Source organism: Dendropsophus ebraccatus, chromosome 15 (genome assembly GCF_027789765.1).
Source record: "Dendropsophus ebraccatus isolate aDenEbr1 chromosome 15, aDenEbr1.pat, whole genome shotgun sequence".
Lineage (NCBI taxonomy): Eukaryota > Metazoa > Chordata > Amphibia > Anura > Hylidae > Dendropsophus > Dendropsophus ebraccatus.
Genome location: NC_091468.1, coordinates 20,125,738 through 20,146,287, shown reverse-complemented (window position 1 = coordinate 20,146,287; position 20,550 = coordinate 20,125,738). Strand labels below are relative to the sequence as shown.

The window sequence follows — 20,550 nt, the reverse complement described above, 5'->3', positions numbered from 1 at the left end:
CGAAAGACTGCAGGACATTGGGAGAGAAAAGGTAAGTATAAACTATAACAATTTTACATGTAAAAAGCAAGGGCGGCACAGATGTTGCTAATTATATATATATATATATATATATATATATATATATATATATATATATATATATATATAGCCCTTCCAGGCCATGTGTAGGCTCGGCAAGCGAGCATCGATCTAACAGATTGGCGCTTGCTTACTGTGGGGTGTCGGGCCCATTAAAGGGGTTATCCAGCACTATAAAACATGGACACTTTCTTCCAGAGACAGCCCCACTCTTGTCTCCTTCTTGGACGCGGTTTTGCTGCTCAGTTCCATTGAAGTGAATGGAGTATAATAGCAAACCGCACCTGAACTGGAGTCAAGAGTCGTGTTGTCTCTGAAAGAAAGTGGCCATGTTTTTGAAGCACTGGATAACCCCTTTAAGGCCAGTCTCAGATGACTCTTAATACAGAAGCATTTTTAGGCCTAAAGGCCCAGTCATAGTAGGGTTAATTACAGTAAATCTACCCTGAAAATGCAAATAAGGGGCTGCACAAAAGTGGGCATCCCCTTTAAAAAATCTGTGTTAAGTCTCTTGTCCGCCTTATGTTGTGAATAGGAATAAGAAGAAGTCTATGGTTTGGCTACAGGGTTCTGTTGAAGAGTCTAGGATGAAGTTTCGGGCTGTTTTGTAGGATTTATGAGCTAGACAGCTAAGTAGCACTGACTCATAAAGTTATATCATAGTGTTTGTATTACTCCTGATGTAATCGGTAATGTTTTCACTGGGATTTATAATATCATATGAATTATAGGCTGCATCGACCTTTGTGCTATATCGATGTAGTCAGCGTAATTATCTGACCTGTATATTACTTTCTTACTCGTCTTATCTGGTACTTGCAGCTCCAACACGGCCATGGCTAATTTGTTTTCGGCAAAAGGACTTTTTGCAGGTTACAAACCTGGAGAATTCACCTTGAACAGATATTTAGAATCGGTGTCCTAGATTACTGTTGTGACAACAAATGTGGAGCAAAGACATAACAAGAATAACACCGTGTTAAGAGAATAACACCGTACAACTAGATTAACTCTCTGATATTGTATTATAATCTATGTGCCAGATTCTGTGGTGGTCAGGAGGTGGTTATACACAGAGGTATAATGCCAGATGAACAGATTTTGCCAAGATTGGCGGACCATCTAGAGCAAAGATGGGGAACTTTCGGCCCTCCAGCTATTGCAAGTGTTCAGACCTGTACCGATCATGAGAACAAGCCTGGAGAAGACTGCGCTAAGTGTCATGTGATCAGCTGGGCTCTGGGTTTTTCCTATGTAATGTTATAGAGCCTGACTGATATCATGTGACACGGAGCGGGGAGGGGACGCACTGCAGAACAGTCTCTACCCCGTTCGTTCTGACGATCGGTACAGATCTGAACACTGAGACCCAGAACAATCAGAATTTTTGACATGTCTCTATAATGTCTCTATGACATGTCAAAATCTTTTACAAATGACAGTGACACTTTATGGAAAGAAAGATTCCTTAAAACTCAAAACTCTCCCATTGTAGTGAATAGGGACCCAGTCTATTGTCCCTATGTCTATGGGGTTTGTTGTAAAGTATATCAAAATTTTGTTAAAAAGAGCTCATGGCTACCCTATAAAATGTACTAAAATCAGACAAAAATAATAAAAGTAAAAAGAGGTAATAAAAAAAATCTAGCCAATATATTTACTTTACTTACTGAAATCTTAAATGAGTTTGTGAAACCAGTTTTACCCATACATATAGATGGTACGTGACTATTCCTGGGGGCTCTGAGTGGATTTCTAGTTTTTACAGTCTGTCTTTATACATTGTATACAGTTGTTTTACGAAATCTTTTTCAAAAAAAGAAAAAAACAGAAAGGTATCCATTATTATTCTTGGTTATTTTTTCTTACAGGATCGTCTCTTTTTCGTCATGGAGTATGTAAATGGCGGAGACTTGATGTTTCAGATACAGCGTTCTCGAAAATTTGATGAGCCACGGTCACGATTTTACGCTGCGGAAGTAACCTCAGCTCTCATGTTCCTTCACCAACATGGGGTCATATACAGGTATGGGGCTGTTAGCTGTTTTGTTTTACTCTTTGCTGTCTGTAGGTAGAAGTAAGTGATAAAGAATGGATATAGACCATTGGTACAACACAGAAGGGTGGTGGAAGGTATACAGGAGGGCCATGGAGGTGAGCAGCAGGCCGAAGGGGTTTGCACATAAATTGTTCTTGTCTGTTTTACTATTGGATTTTGATGTTCACACAATATTTTTTTCAGGTGAAATTACAGCTGTAATTATATGGCTGTATTTTTGCCTCAAGGAACTTATGAACATAGCCTCAAAGTGTTACAGAAATTTGATACATTTTGTGAAAGATTAGAATTCATTATTTTACTTTATGGCCATGTTCACACACTGTCTATATATATATATCCGAGGTCAGGTTGTTGATGAACTCACTGTGATTATACCTCCCGGCATTACAAAGTTGCAGATAGGGACTTGTTTACATCAGCCGTCTCAGAAGGGAGGGGGGGGGGAGAGACAAGGAGATAATCTTCCACAGTTTATTGTGTCTTCAGCAGAAAGCAGCAGCTCAGAACTGGGGGAAGGAGACTGAATAGATAATAACAAGTATGAAATTAATTGTTTGTCTCACCATGGGCACCAGCAACATATGAAAGTTATTCTTGAGCGGAATACCACTTTAATAGAGATGAAAGTTTTTCACAACATCTGTACGTTGTAAATGGCCTGAATGGACCCAGCTAGGGCACACGGTGCATGGCATGGCCCAGGACGGTTCCCTTCACAGACCCTTAGACTCTCATGGTTTCCTCTGTTGTATGAAAGGTTTCCACACCTGAGCTGTTCCTGTAACTCATCAGGTGCTATCAGGTAGAATATCCGCTTGTTCCAGTTTGCTTGCTCAGGCACTTCAGGCTGTTTGTCTTTTCTGAGGGTTGAGGCTTCAGAAGCGCCCGCAGCCATCACCAGCTGTGTGTGCCAATAGCCCAATCTAAATACTGTTCGGTGAAACGCCTGGCATAGTGTGGCCCTGGAGTGACCCCGCCGAGATCAAGGCAATCTCTCCAGCTCTTTCCCTTGCGTCTATAACTCGTTGCCACTTCCTGAGTTTGTTTCGCTCGTCTCCAGAGTAAATGGGCAGCAGATGGGAGGCTTTCAAGTCCGTGCCCTTTCCTCCCATCACTCCTGAGTGGTGTACAGGAAGAGGCTCTGTTGTAGACAGACGGGCTTGTTCCTTCTTACCATTACTGGATGGGTTGTCTCCAGAAGAAGTTCATACAATGGAGGAAGCGCTGGGGTCCACCGTGGCTCATCTGCAATTTACTTTACATAAACAGAGCTAATTTTACTGCCTGAATTATGTAACATTGATGCTTCACAATATACAGAAGCTTTTACTACTGTTACACCCTTTTTATTAGATGGAATCAGACAGGAAACATTAATAGGGGGCGACATGTCCAAAGGCACATATGTATGATGGTTATAGTATACAGAATAGGATGGGGGGAGCTGGGAGTTACCCTTAGAACCGGATACAGAATATATCAAAAATCACTGTAATTATAGACAGCACCAATCATATGCCATGTGCATGTCATGTTTGTAGCTGTCATTTTGTATGCATAACAGAGAAGCTCCCAATATACTTTCTAAACATGTCCGTAGTCTTATATCCCCCAACAGAGGCCAAAAAAGTGTCCTTGGTATATATTAGTATACTCCAAATAATGTACACTATACTATTCCATCCAATAGCATCCAGTATAAAAAAAAAAAAAAAGCAAAACATATCCATTAAACCAGTGCTTCCCAACCTTTTCCACCTCGGGGCACCCCTTGGGAAAAAAAATTAGCTCGGGGTACCCCTACTAAATAATGTTTTACAAAATAAGAAAACTGTCATACAGGGACTCACAGGTGACGTCTTCTTTGATCTGAGGGGTCACTTTCCCTTTTCCTCTCCATCCGGCCCAGTCCTCCATGATGATTCCTTCCAGATACGTTTCATCTCTTTAGAACCTGCGACACAAACATCTTAGGCTCCGCACATTTCTAGCAACTTCCTTTCCTTTCTCCCCCCTGTAGGCTCCCATAGTAACTGCGCTGTTTGGTGTTATGTGCAGTAAAGCGAGTAGGAATGTGGGATGCCCCCTGTATGTAGGATCCCCTGCTGTGCCCCCATGAGCTAATAATGCCCCCAGAGGTGCCCCCATGAGCTAATAATGCCCCCAGAGGTGCCCTCATGAACTAATAATGCCCCCAGAAGTGCCCCCATGAACTAATAATGGCCCCAGAGGTGCCCTCATGAATTAATAATGCCCCCAGAGGTGCCCCCATCAACTAATAATGCCCCCATGAACTAATAATGCCCCCAGAGGTGCCCCATATGAACTAAAAATGCCCCCATGAACCAATAATGCCCCCAGAGGTGCCCCATAAACTAATAATGCCCCCAGAAGTGCCCCCATGAACTAATAATGCCCTCAGAAGTGCCCCCCATGAACTAATAATGCCCCCAGAGGTGCCCCCCATGAGCTAATAATGCTCCCAGAGGTGCCCCTAAAAAAACAAACATCCTACTCTCCTCCTCTTCTGGACCTCCGGCAGGCGTGATAACGTCACATAATCACGCCTGCCGGAGAGGTCACGTCCCGGTGTCCCATAGGCTGCAGGTATGAAGTGCCGGAAGCCTATTAGAGTGAATGTAGGAGCAGGATGCTGACAGGTCCTGCTCCGGCATTCTGCTCACTTTAATGTTCCGCCCACTCACTGTGAGGGCAGAACATCAAAGCGATCTGTGCATCCCGAGAAGCTGCGCGGCCGTAGCTTCTAGGGATGCTTAAAGAGACAGTGAAAATTCCCACCGGGATCCCGCGGCACCCCTGGCGGGTTCTCCCGGCACCTACAGTTGGGAAACGCTGCATTAAACAAATATTATATTGAACTATGGATGGCATCCTCAAACAGATCTCCGATCTACAAAAATAAGACAGCGTCTTTTATTATTCTTTAGGCTGGGTTCACACACAGTATATTTCAGGCAGTATTTGGTCCTCATGTCAGGTCCTCATAGCAACCAAAACCAGGAGTGGATTGAAAACACAGAAAGGATCTGTTCACACAATGTTGAAATTGAGTGGATGGCCGCCATATAACAGTAAATAACGGCCATTATTTCAATATAACAGCCGTTGTTTTAAAATAACAGCAAATATTTGCCATTAAATGGCGGCCATCCACTCAGTTACAACATTATGTGAACATAGCCTTTCTGTGTTTTCAATCCACTCCTGGTTTTGGTTGCTATGAGGACCAAATACTGCCTGAAATATACTGTGTGTGAACCCAGCCTTAGGCTTATTTTTCGGATTGGTCTTATTTTCGTAGAAACACTTTATACCCCTACACTGTAGCTCCAATCTATATGGTAGTTATTGTATTGTATTGTACTTATTGTTCTGTTAGTTCCCCTGTAATAAGACCTCCATGCGATATGGATATATCTCCCTGTAATGAGACCTCCATACTATATATCTGTATACCTGTAGTTCTTTCTCCATACTATATACACCCCCCTCTGCATTTAGTTCCCATACTGTATGCCTCCCTCCCCCCTCTGTAGTTGTTCCCCCATACTGTATACCTCCCTTCCCCTCTGTAGTTGTTCTCCCATACTGTGTACCTCCCTCCCCCCTCTGTAGTTGTTCCCCCATACTGTATACCTCCCTTCCTCTCTGTAGTTGTTCCCCCATACTGTATACCTCCCTCCCCCCTCTGTAGTTATTCCCCCATACTGTATACCTCCCTCCCCCCTCTGTAGTTGTTCCCCCATACTGTATACCTCCCTCCCCCCTCTGTAGTTGTTCCCCCATACTGTATACCTCCCTCCCCCCTCTGTAGTTGTTCCCCCATACTGTATACCTCCCTTCCCCTCTGTATTTGTTCCCCCATACTGTATACCTCCCTCCCCCTCTGTAGTTGTTCCCCCATACTGTATACCTCCCTCCCCCCTCTGTAGTTATTCCCCCATACTCTATACCTCCTTCCCCCCTCTGAAGTTGTTCCCCATACTTCCATACTTTTCCCCTCTGTAGTTATTCTCCCCCGTACTATATACACCCCCCTCTGCAGGAATTCCCCATACTGTATACCTCCCTTTGCCCTCTGCAGTTGGCCCACATACCCTCTGCCCCCATATTTAATGTCCCCTACCGTACATCTTCTTACCCCTCCTGCCTCCCCTGCAGCTTGTGTTGAGCAGGTGGGGGCGGAGCATAACAAATCTGGCCTCGATTGGCTGATGCTCCGCCACCCAGTGTCAGGCATCTGGTCAGCTGACTGTAACCAGGGCTTATATATGGAGTAGGGCTTATATTTCAAGTCTACTCCAAAAAGCCGGCAAAATGACACTAGGTCTTACTTTCCCGGTAGGTCTTATTTTCATCATGCGTTTTTCTGTAGACTTTTATGAACATTATAGGCTATGGGCAAAGTGTAATATCATAGTACACTGACTCCAATGTAACGTTGTGGTGTGGCTGGAGCAATGTCTGGGTATTGTAGGTTAATTGTATCTACTATAACTTCACTTGTCACACTGATAGCCACTACTAAACAGCATATTCTTAGGTATTTTTGCAAGAGTTATTATTGCTATGTGTTTGCCACACTTAGAGGTCACATGTAGTGAAGTAGAGATTAGGTCACATGACACTGCTACAGGCAGCTTCAGTGTGAAGTGTACTCTGAGAAAGGAGTCTTCCATCTCTCTCCGGGTGTGTGCCGGGGCTGAAAAAAATCACTTTTTTTTAATAATGACAGGTACACTTTAAATGATAAAATTCTAGATGTCTACAGCCGCCACTAGGGGAGCTCATTGCATACAGATGTATACAGCTTTCAGTCAACTTTCCTTTTTCATTGTGTCATTTATTTTGTCATTTACCTATAAGAAAAAATGGCACTTTGGCCTTTATAAAATTAATGCTAGTTGTTTTGTAGGTGGTGGGGGGTGGATTGTGGGTCCCCCTAATACACTGGTATGTCACTGCTGCATACCCCCAATTGTGGGCCATTATAAAACAGGATAAGTATATTCAGATCGGTGTACTGGGTGACCACAGTTGTTTATGTAATTCCCTTTGTTACAATGGGAGATTTTACAATGTTTAATCAAGCATCCGTTTTATTAGCAGGAATGTAAGAGAAACAGATCGCTGATCTCAGGGAGACCAGCCAAACAACAACACTGCTGGCTGCTAGTGAAAGCGCTCAATGCTGTGAAATCCTAGGTGCATTGCCTCCTGGGAAACATGAATATGCAAAAGAAGAGCCCGTGGAGCTTTATCAAAGAGTCTCGAAACACAGGACTAGCCAGATATCACTCCGGGAAGGACCCAGCCTAGGGGCGGCTCCTGTAGGGAAACCACCAAAACCACCATATTAAGTGGCCCTATAAGTCAATGTAATGACAAGGGAAAACCAAGGCCAGGTATCCATCCACAGACAGCTGTTTAGGCTGTTTTGAGACTCTTCGATGAGGCTCCACAGGCTCTTCTTTTGCATATTCACGTTTCCCAGAGAGCAATGCACCTAGGATTTCACTGCATTGAGCACTTTCACTAGCAGCCGGCAGTGTTATCGTTTGGCTGGTCTCTCTGAGATTAGCGATCTGTTTCTCTAATGGCTCTACTAAGCATTGCTCCCACCTAGCCAGAATCTTGCTCCACACTGATGAGGGGCAACACCCTGAAACACCCTGTATGTGGATATATACCTGACCTTGGTTTTCCCTTGTCATTACATTGACTTATAGGGCCACTTAATATGGTGGTTTTGGTGGTTTCCCTACAGGAGCCGCCCCTTGGCTGGGTTCTTCCTGGAGGGATATCTGGCTAGTCCTGTGTTTCGAGACTCTTCAATGAGGCTCCACGGGCTCTTCTTTTGCATATTAAAGGGACTTTGACACCCAAATTTTCTTTTACTCATTAGAATCAGATACTAAATCTTGTTATTTTATTCTAATCTGTTTTTATATTCTGACTTGAATTTTCCTTTTTTGTACATTGTTATGATGTTAGCCATCTTGCCTGGGCTGTTCTTAACAGCATTTGGTGACGTGCTTTACAGCAAGACTCATGGACATAGACGATAGATATAATATATAAATTCTACAATCTAAAATTAGAAAAAAAAAATATGTTTAACATAAAAACAATATTTGAACAATAAGTCATTTTCTGATGACACATTCTCTTTAAGCCATACTGTAGTTTAGTCTCTGCTGTCTTGGGATTTGGTTTTCAGTTCTCTTTAAAATTACTCAAATAATTAGATATGTAAAAAAAAAAACTTTATTCCAAAAACACCACCCCTGCCCTTAGGTTGTGTGTGGTATTACAGTTTGTCTGCATTTACTTCAATGGAACTGATGTGTAATACCACATCTAAACTGAGGATAAAAGTGGTGCTGTTTCTGGCAGAAAGCGGCCATGTTTTTGGAATCCTTTAACAAGGTTGAATGATTGACATTTTGTTACCCTTATCTAATTTGGTGAAACCTGCATCACCCCAGTCGACTCCAGTGTCCCTTCCCTAGCTCATGAATAGAGTACGATTAGCTGGAAGGCTCCTATCCATCTTTCCTGGAAAGAAATATGGGACATAAGTTAAAGCCTTAAAACGTGACTGTGATAGAATTGTTTTTGAGGCAGCCAAACACTAATATTTTTGTTCTCGCTGCTTGGTTTGGCCGAGCCTCCGTCTGTGGCTTATCTGCCTTGACTTTATCTAACATCTTATTCTGAAATACAGACATGTTCCGTTTTATACGTGCGCAGTCATATTGCACTTATAGTTTACACAAATTACTACAATTGAGTCAATTTAGAGAAAAATTTAATCTCACGTGATGCATTCACTTTATACACAGAGTATATTATACACAGGGTATACAGTGAAACCTCAAGAAACCAAAAGAAACCGCAGAGCAAAATAAACATTACACATGTAGTTCAGTAAAGGAAGGCAAATCTATACTGATGTGGGAATTTGTATCAGGGGTCAAAGAATTCTGACTCTCCTTTGGTTATCCATTCCTTTTAGTGGAGGGCACAGCCTTTAAAAACACATCCACAAAATATGCAATTTTTAAAGGGGTACTCCAGCGTAAAAAAAAAATTAAATATTTTAAATCAACGGGAGCCAGAGATTTGTAATTTACAGCTATTTAAAAATCTCAAGTTCTCCAGTACTTATCAGCTGCTGTATGTCCTGCTGGTGCTGGACTTCTCTTTTGCATACGTTGCCCTGGCTCTGGGCTTTGCCGTGCACCGATAGCGGATACAGCGGGTGAGCTGACCTCAATCAGCGTTGTTGTATACAATAAACAATATATAATTTTAACCCCCACCCACTTTTCATGAACCAAAAGAACATTTTTGAATATGTGGGCTGTATGATTTTTTTGCACTATTTTATATATTATTATATTTTTAATTGGAGTAGAATATTTTCATTTTATTTATGTATTTCACATAAATGACAAGATGAAAATTTTCGTGTAGGCTATGTTCACACAACGTCAAAAATCCTAGCCTGGTATTGCCATGATTTAACTGACTGCAATGCATTGAAGACCGACGTCCAAATCACACAATGTATTGAATAACGGACGCTATCACCGCGGACGTCAAAATAATGATCATGTCAATTATTTTTGGACGTCTTTTGCAAACAGTGGACGTTTTTTATTAGTTGTCCACACACATTTTTTCTTTTGTCATCGTTCTTTCTCTGTTTTTACTATCAAATTCAAAGGACTTTTTAATTAAGACAGTTTTTGATCTGGCCACTAGGTCTAATATTAAGTTGAAATTTTCAGCAATGTCTTCCTTATCATCACAGACAGAATTAAAGAGGTTATCTAGTCAGGTAAAATTCATGTAGAATCACCCCCCCCCCCTTTCTGGAGAATAAAAATTCATTCTATACTTGTTATTACCTTTTCAGTCTCCTTACCCCAGTTATGAGCTGTTCTCTCTGTCTCCCCTCCTTTCCTCCGAGAAGGCTCATGTAAACAAAGGGTAATCTCAAGGTCAAGTTACTTCTGAACTTACTGTGATTAATCCTCCCTGCATCTGAGTGCAAAAACAGTGCAGAAACAGCCAGCAAGGCACACTGCTTACATGAGCCTTCTCGGAAGGGAAGGTGGAGGTGGGTGAAAACTGCTCACTCACAGTTTTCTGTGTCTTCAGCACAAAACAGCAGGTATTGACATGTATGGAATGAATTGTTGAATGAATCCATTTCTTTTTAAATTGTAAGTCAATGGAAAACAGATCCTGACGGATAGCATACAATTGCTTCCGTTTTTACCAAAGCATGGGCTGCACAGGCATCACTGGTGATGTCTGTGCAGTCTTTGCTTTAATTAGCCGTTGGCCACACATCACCTATTACACAAAGCAATATGCAGCCGATGATTTTTTGATATGTTGAAAGACAGTGATCAGCCGACAGATCGCTGTTACATGGGGAGATAGCTGCCTGATTTGGCTAATAATAACTCTGCGTAATAAAGCCTTTACAGTGAAAGGTGACACCGGTGTATACATAACACACCATTCACAATGGCTGAGCATCAGAAGCCCCTCGTCCTGCATAATGACCAATGCACAGATCACAGAGCATGCCCTGAAAACATGCTGAATCACATGAATAGGGTCATGAGGATAGCTGTAAAGGAAATCTCAAAATTCTGTTAACATTTATAATATATAATATAATATAATAGAAGATTAGAAAAAAGAACATGTTTCTGTATCTGTCTCTAAAAAAAATAATTGGCGAAATGTAGTGATCACTTTTCACAAAGTCACTTTGTCCAGTCATTTAGCATACAGGATACATACTATAATGTACTATATAACGTATAGAATTTTTTAATAGTTTACATTTACAGATGGGGTTTTAGCAATTCTTTATCATGGGCTGAGTCAGGGTTTGTGGCTTCTTTTTACAAGTTTACCCCTTGCTTGCCAGGCGGGAGTAAAGTGGGTATGATCTTGTGTGAATGGGTGGTGGACACAGCGATCCAGCCAGTTTACCGGAGCTGGCATAGGTTTCCAGGGCAGACTTAGTATGTGCGCCATTTTAATGGATTGCCAGGAATATACAGAAAGACGACCACACTGGTCTGGACTATAACTTGAACTCTACCTGATCCCTTCCTATGTAATTTGTTTTTAAGCATTTTATCCTCTTAAATGTTTGGTTAACAATATCCATGTGCCAGTTTCATGGCGTAATTTTCTCCTTAGATCCCACGCTCCATTTGATTTCAATCAGCTCCTATTTGTATTTTGTACACGTTCCTTGGCCAGCGTAGGTCATGAATAAACCCATTGACAAGTACAGTGTTTTTGGTTACTACAGCACACCTGTATGAACAGATGGGAAGATGTGAGGCCGTCATATATGTCATAAAGAAAATGGTCATGAAATTCATGTTTGCCTTTACCAGTTATGGTCAAGGTATTGTTCATATTAGGCTGATGTCAAAGGAATCTACTGGCTCAGCCTCCTATTACAGTCCATTGCAAAGTCTTGTTCTCTACTGGTATAAAAATCCATAGCTGGTACTGCAACCAAGAATTGCCACCCTGTACCTACATACAGCACACATATAGCACCACATTATTACAAAACACATGCATCACCCTCAAAGTACCCATATATTCATGGGGCCCCATAGCAAAAAACTGTATAGGGCCCCCCTACACACTAATATATATATATATATATATATATATATATATATATATTCGGTGATGTGGCAAAAAAAAAAATCCTGCGTGCAGCCACAACAGTGACTGGCAGAGGAGAAAGTCAATGTCTGCTTGTTCTGTCCATCCACTGTATTTAACTATAACAGCCTATTAGGAGCCAAATGTTTATATACATAGGTGCAGGAGCGGGCTACCTTCTGCTTAACCCATTATGTACTGCAGTGTGTAAGTGACCCAGTGTTCTCTTACATGCTGCAACACAAACAAAGGGTTAATACAGAAGACAATTAGCTCTCTCCTTCACTACTCCTGCACTGATAACCCCTGACCTCTGCAGGAACTCAGAGAACAGAGGTTATCAGAGTAGTGAGGCAGAGAGCTAATTGTTAACCTTTTTTTTGTGTTGCAGCATGTAAGAGAACACTGGGTCACTAAGCAAAAGGACACAGGAGGCTCTTATCTTCCCTGGGCCCCTTCTCTTCATGGGCCCCATAGCAACCGCCTTCCCTGCCTCTATGGTAGCTACGCCACTGCCCATATATGACCACAATGGTGGAATATGTTATACAGACATCACCTCCAAAGTACCAATATATGACCATAGTGGTGGAATATGATACACATACGTCACCCACATGAAACCCATATCTGACCACAGTGGTGGGATATGACACACATACATCACCCACAAAGTACCCATATATGACCAAAGTGGTGGAATATGATACACATACGTCACCCTCAAAGTACCCATGTATGACCACAGTTAGGGGTGTAACTACCACTATAGCAGTCATAGCAGCTGCTATGGGGCCCACCACATCAGGAGGGCCCCACTGCCCGTTCCTGCAATAAACTGGGTCCCCTGAGCTGTCATCATTTGCAGCACCAGGTAGACAGCTTAGATATATGAACCACAATCATTGAGTATAGTAAACATACATCATCCGCTTGGTACCCATGTATGACCCACAATCATTGAGTATAGTACACATACATCATCTGCTTGGTACCCATATATGACGCACAATGGTTGAATATATTACACATACAGCCCCCAAAAGTACCCTCGTATGACCCCAATGGTTGAATACAGGACCCACAAAGTACCCATAATGGTTGACTATAGTACATATATAGTACCCACACCATGCTTAGACCCTCTATACATTGTAGAAGGTACATAACATGCCAGTACTCAGTAATAGGAATGGACTTCTCACATCAGAAAAGCATGTGGCCTCCATGTCGGAATTGTATTCTTGTGGTTTAGTTATGCAATGCACATAATGATGTCTACAGCCGGCACCATATAACATTGCATCCAACAAAGCAGAGTTATGTCACTGTCCTTCATAAAAATCATCCAAGTGCAACGTCACTTGAAAGGGAAAAGCCATCTCCTTGTTTGCTGAAACACATCCTGCTGCAGAGACATAATTGATGCTTCTCGAGTTGGCACAATGGAGTTTCCTGTCCTAATCGGAGCATTTTGTTTAAAGTCTCACTCGTGATTAGAAGTGAGCAAACTTCATGTAGTTGCATAACCGGATTTCTATGTTCGGGAATAGTTGTTGTCTTCTCTCTGTTCATCATCTTAGCATGTAATATATGTGACTAAGTAAGGAAAAAAAAAAGGAACGTGTCCAAAAAGTTGAACAATCATAATTACGTTCAATGTTCTAAAGCAATGACTTATTTCTAGGATACGCAGTCACCTCCTGACCAGTGGGGTCCCGCTTTCAGAGACCCTCTAAGATGCTTAAAATGAGTACTGGAATGGTGTGGCATTGCGTTTTTTTGTACAGAGACATCTTTGGACACCCATAGTGCTGTGCCATGTTCTCTTCCCGGAGACCCCAATGTTTTGGCCTGGTCTGTTTTTGGGAATACTGATGCCATGTGATTACTCATTAGGGGGTCTTCAAGTGTTTGTAAGGCAGCACCTGAATATTCTTGTGGTAGCTGGCCATAAACTGTAAATTATGGGGTATAAGGAAATCACATATATAGGTCGATCACCAATTTTGACTTCATATCCACTTAAAGGAGTAGTCCGGCGATTTATAAAATCCTGCAGCAGGCAGGGGCAGGGGGGAAATTGATTACAAGTGCTAACTTACCTCTCCCCGTGCCCGCGGTGAGTGGCGGGACTGGCCACGGAACCCTGACCAGAAGGCATTTTTACGTCATCACAACTCATTGGAAAAAGCCTGTCCTGGCTGATGCACTGGCCACTCAGCCAATCAGCGACTGGAGTGGTGTCCCACCCCAGTCACTGACTCACTGAGCAGCCAGTCCATTAGCTGGGTCGTGACATGTCAGCACTGGATCCTGGAGCCCGGCGGGGGTCCTGAGGCCGATCCTGCTGCTGACCACGGGCACAGGGAGAGGTAATCTAATACTTGTAATCAATTTCCCTCCCTACCCCTGCCGGCTGCAGGATTTTATCGCTGGACCTCTCCTTTAAGATAAAAAAAAATCAATTAAAAGGGTTTCCCAACTATATTGGCAGAGGTTCCTTAGCTCACCAAAGGAAATCATTCTATGGGTCCACCCTCCTCAGTTTGCCGATAGACCCACAGAATATGTACAACACCATTGGGGAAGCTTCATATAGATTTTTTTAATGGTTTATTCCTTTTTCAGTCTTTACAAAAAAAAATAAAAAATCACCAGTCCTATAGCATGATGAGACTCTGTACAGGTTCCTTACTGTCCACATAATAGAGGCTGTGCAACTTGGCAAGTTAGATTGGTGGCCGGACTCTTATTATGAAGATAAAGCTACTGATAAGTGAATTACCAGTGCAGCTCACCATGAACGATCGCCAATAATATCTAATAGGTCATTTGTGAACCTTGATTTTGGTTGTCTCCAAAGTCACCTCTATGTGGGGTTGTTTTCCACTGGACCTTTGAGGCCTAGAATTGTATTAGTATGCACACCATCACGTGTTTCTCAACGTCAGTGAACTAGCCAGACCTTCTACGGGGAAAGAACAACCAAGCTAAGGGGGGGGGGGATTTCTCCAGTCAAGGAAACAAGGAAACCACCTTCTAACAAGGCACAATCAAGCATGACATGACTGGGGAAATACCTAAGTAAAGTATCCATCCACAGACAGCTGTTTTGGGGTATGTGCCTCTCATCAGTGTAGAGCAGGATTCTGTCTAGTGGGAGCAAAGCCTACTAAGTGCATTCAAAGCAATGATGGTTGACCTCAGGGAGATCAACTACAACAAAGCAGAGATGCCATCATGTGTTTCTCAATAACAGTGCCAATGCCCTATGATGTTGAGAAAATAAAGTTTTAGCTCCCTGGGAAAATGGGGGGGACCCTATGCATTTTTTAAAATTATTTATTTATTAAAAAAACAAAACAAAACGTAAGGTTCCCCCTATTTTTATAACCAGCCAGGTTAAAAACCAAGCAACAGCAGCCTGGTAACACCAGGGTGGGAAGGGCCATTGGTTTAGGCCCTCCCCAGCCTAAATATTACCAGCCTGCTGCCGCCCAGTCCAGGAGCGCCAATTTTGACGCTCCTGGACCACTGGCACCAGGCTCTTCCCAGTACCCCTGGTGGCATTGGGTACTGAGGTAATAATGGGGAGTTAGTGTTAGCCATTTTATACTGGCTCCGACTTAGTAATGAATTCCGTGTTTTAGACGGCTTCCACTACTAAGTCTATAAAGTAAAGAAATAGATACAAGACACAGGTGAAATTTTTTTTTTATTCAAATAAAAACACCCCCACATCCCTCATTGACCATTTTATTTGAAAAAAAAATTCCAAACAACCGCTGGTCATCGACGCAGTCCAGCGAATCCGACGTAATCCACAGGATACCGATATCTGAAAAACAAAAAGGGAGAAACACACAAAAAACACACAAACAGGAGCACAACACCCATCATTGTGAGCGGTGTTGTGCTCCTAACAGTATGCAGCATCTTTACAGATCACTGCTTACAGTGTGGCCCCCAAGGGGTTAAGGGAGGATGTATTGTATTCCCCTTAACCCCTTGGGGGCCAGACTGACGTCAGACTGCAACCATACCAGCAAGAAAGGGGTTAAGTGACCCCCCTTCCTTGCTGGGATGGGTACAGTGCAGGGGAGGGGGGAGAGCTTTATACTCACCCTCCGATGTCCGATGTCCGATGTTGCCTTTTCGCCGGTCCACGGTACAATGAAGTCACTGTGCCGGGAATGGGCTCTTTATATGTGCGCTCAGCCAATCAGCTGATCAGCTGAGCGCACATATGATTCAAAATGTTTCTTCTAATAATGCTATTGTGATAACATAATTAGAAGAAACATTTGATGTTTTAACTAAAGTATTAATTATTACAGTGAGCTCTATTACCAGCAATATGAACCGGCTTTAATGGAGCTTCCTGTAATAATTAATATAATTAATTAAACACATTTTCATTCTAAAATAGTTATTTACGTTGTTCAATAGTTTAAATAAAACAAATCCATACTTTTGCAATTAAATATACTGTAAATTAATAAATATATATATATATATATATATATATATATATATATATATATACATTTATTTATATATATTTATTTTAACAGTATATTTAATTGCACAAGTATGGATTCGTTTTAATTAAACTATTGAACAACGTAAATAACTTTTTTAGAATTAAACTTTGTTTTATTAATAAAATAAATTAACCAATACAGGGATCGGCATTATTGCAGAGGATCGCTATCCCCGGTAATGCCGATCCCTGTATTACTGATGTTTCCTGTCCATTTCTGTGGTGTTTCCATCATTTTCTGTGGTTGACAGGTTTTCACAGGACCTTCCCTCTGCCGAACTTGGGTCCCCTGCAAAAATGCTCGAGTTTTCCATTGACTTCAATGGGGTTCGTTATTCGAAATGAGCACCCGAGTATCGGTAAATACTCGTCTCGAGTAACGAGCACCCAAGCCTTTGGGTACTCGCTCATCACTAATAATAAAGGAAAGCCTTTAACTCATTTCTAGAGCCTTTCTACAAGTCTTGTCATGGCGGCCTCTCTCGCTGGACATGTAGAGTATATAAAATGATATCTCATGTGCCGCATGTATTCCTTTAGAACCGATGCAAAGCCTTAACTCGTATGTGAAAGCAAAATATTTAACTTAGATGAACCTGTGTACACACAGAAGGCCTGAGGGAAGATGACATCAGCCACAGCTTGTTGACATTTTTGAAGCATTCAACCATCAAGGCTTGATCTGACTGGAAGCCTACTAATACCATTGGTTCTTCCTTTCATCTTGTATTTTTTATCTAATAAATGATTTTACTTAAGCGGATTAAGAACACACACAGAAGGTCCTTTTACTTTTATAGTTCACTGCAGATTGTACAAAGGCCAGTTTATTATTTTTTTTGTTGTTACCATAGTATATTGTTTTCTTTTATTATTTTCCTATTCATACTGTAAACGTGCAGGATAACGTATCATGGGGGATCGGGTGCGATAAGACCTTCAAATGACCAGCATAAACTCTTCACAGAAGATTGCAATGGCCTCCGCCGTGGGGAACATGTTCTCAAATGCACGTACCAGACGACAGAGACTCCTAGTAATTATCACTGGAACCCTGGATGCCTGGAACTGCTCATAGGCGCTCATAGACACCTGGATCGTAGGCATGAACATAGTCAATGATTAAAGGGGAACTTCAGTGAAATTTGTTTTATTCCAAATAAAATTATATAGATTTGTTATTTACTTCTATTGAAAAATTTCCAATCTTCCAAGTACTTATCAGCTGCTGTATGTCCTGCAGGAAGTGGTGTATTCATTCCAGTCTGACACAGTGCTCTCTGCTGCCACCTCTGTCCATGTCAGGAACTGCCCAAAGCAGGTTTTCTATGGGGATTTGCTACTACTGCTCCAGACAGTTCCTGACACGGACAGAGGTGGCAGCAGAGAGCACTGTGTCAGACTGGAAAGAGTACACCACCTCCTGCAGGACATACAGCAGCTGATAAGTAATGAAAGAGTTGATTTAAAAAAAAATAGAAATAGTTTACAAACCTGTATAACTTTTTGAAACCAGTTGATTTGAAATAAAAATAGATCGCCTGAGAACCTTTTTAGAGATGTTTTTCATGAAGACCACCCCACCTTGTTAGAACATATGGAAAGGTGGGCCCCACCAGTGAGCCAACATAGAGAGCGACTGTTTGGGATGTAATAGATGGGTACATTACTGCCCAATACAAGAGATAATCAATGATGGACAAGTCAATTGACACTCTATAAAGAGCGCCAATGATTGATAGTGAAGAGCAGCCACTTATAGCTATTCTCCTTTGCCATTGTTGGCAGCATGTTTACATCCAGGTCTATTATATAGGGCAATTATTGGCGGCCAGTTACACAAGGCAATAATCACCCCATATAAAAGGCCCTTAAAGTGTGATACCTGCCCAAGAAAATCATCAATGAAAACGTCCAGAGAATATATGGAAAGGTCAGTGTTGTATGAATGCCATTGAGCTATATTTAATAAAGCAAGGTAGTTAGCAGGCTCTATTGCACAGGGCTGAATGTCCAGTAGGGGGCACTGTAATAGTTGATGCTATAGTCTCTTTATAATGAACGTTTTTTTTGTCTCCCGACACCAAAACACAGTGTTTTCTAGAAAAAAAATCACTGTTCAGTTGTAGAGACATTTTATATACAGATTTACTGTTACTGGAAAATTAAATCTGTAAAGGGAACAAGATGATATTAGTTATGAAAATAAGGATGGATATATCTGGTTCTGGGAAAGCTGACTGTGATTACTGCTTCCATGTGAATTGGCACCCAGCTTTTTATAAACCCTTAATGGCGTATGATATATATCACTGTGTATCTGAGGAGATGTGGATGCAGAAAACTGGGTGATAAGGTATAGTGGTCACATAGGGGTACATTTACCATTGTATTGTCCCTGGCGTACATCTGCCGTATACCCCCCCTTGTCCTATTGGTGTGCAGGGGGGGGGGGGGTCGGAGTTTGTTATAAAGTGCAATCCTATATGTCCTACCCATACAAGAGTATTGAAACACGGCTAAGGGCCCTATTACACGGGACGATTATCGTTGTAAAAATCGTTACACCGTTCGAATTTAAACAGTAACCATTTAGTATAATAGCAGACGACGATTAAACGACCAACGAGAAATCGAGTTTGGACCTATTTTTATCGTTGATCGTTTGCAAATCGTTCACATGGAACAAGACGTCGTTCACAGTAGCGACGAACGCAATAGCGACGACAAGACGACCGCAAGAACGATCATAAGTAACGATCATCGTTCCGTGTAATTGGGTAAACGATTTCATGTCGTTCACCATAGCGTTTTATCATTCATGGTTGATCGTTGAACAATCACTTTGTGTAATAGTACCTAAGGATGTTAGCCAAACCAGACACCCAAGGCTTTTTTATAGGTCAAACCTTGAATTACAGGGTAGCTACCTAAAGGTGGCACTAGAGAGTCAGTTTTTTTTCCATGGAGAGGAGTTAATTTGCATAGTTTTCCCCATAACACATTGCCTGTTAGACATTATACGAGATTTTCAGCTGAATCTCCTAAATTAGATTTTTTTCCATATCTAATAGAATTCAATGGCTGCTGCCGTAACGTCTTGTGCTCAACTTTATGTGCAATGAACCTCATCAACAAGTCTCTTAGTGGGAAATGAACTGTGCCGGCAGGTGTCCCATTCAATGGGCTCCTCAGCGGCGGCTTATACTGTAAGACTGAGCTCTGTTATAGAGCTGCATCACACAGACAAGCCAATGTGTTCCGTCTCATCATTTCTGCATTTGCACCAGCACAAAAGGTCAACACTTCTCCGAAGTCTGCGGAGGATTCACTAGACATGGCCGAGACGTCCCCATCATCTGTGGTTACATTGGGTTATGATATTGATCTCATAAGGTTTATTACAGATGAGTAATTGCAGTAGTCATTTTGTAGGGTTGTGTGGCCAGCTAGAGGTGTCACATTAGTCACGTGAAATTATTACATCCTCATTCACACATGGCCTTAGGGATTGCTTTGCTGCTTTTTGAGCTTTGGCAGTATGTGCACACTAGGGGGAGTGCCAGTTTTTTGGTGCATAAAACAGCCAAAAGTGGGTATTTTACAGTTAAGGCTATGTTCACACTATGTATGAATCCGTCCGTAGTGCGAACCGCGAATATACGCACGTAGTTTTGAGGTTGATGCGTTTGCTTGAAAGTATACGATATACAATGCACAGTACGTATGAGCTTACGGCCGGATCGTATACGGCGCCGTGAAAAATGAACAAGACCATTGTTTGAGGACGGAAATGTGGAAACTCACGGCCGTGGATTTCCATGCGGTCCCGTACGGAGTACTTATTTCAGCCAAATTGAACTTGATTTTTCGATCCAAAAGGTTCTGTGTGGTTTACTCAAAAGCTCACACACACATTTTTGTGTCTACAGCAGAAAGCAGCAACTGAGGGAAGGAAACTGAACATATAATAACAAGTATGGAATAAATTGTTAGTCTCTCCATTGGCAGTTACATATCAAAAGTTATGGTTGAGCAGAATTACCCTTTAAATTGTAGCTGTCATTTAAAACATGACAGCTACAATTATGTTATTTGATTATTGTCATTGTGTAAATAA

The 20,550-nt window shown here is 41.8% G+C and overlaps 1 protein-coding gene across 1 annotated transcript in view; it reads left to right on the top strand.

The window, feature by feature from the left end:
- The window catches only part of PRKCE (protein kinase C epsilon), a 302,560-nt gene that overhangs the window by 240,921 nt on the left and 41,089 nt on the right, over positions 1 to 20,550 (top strand). The window contains exon 11 of the mRNA XM_069955442.1: positions 1,953 to 2,107. Coding sequence (XP_069811543.1) covers positions 1,953 to 2,107 — 155 coding nt within the window. The remainder of the gene's footprint in view (positions 1 to 1,952; positions 2,108 to 20,550) is intronic.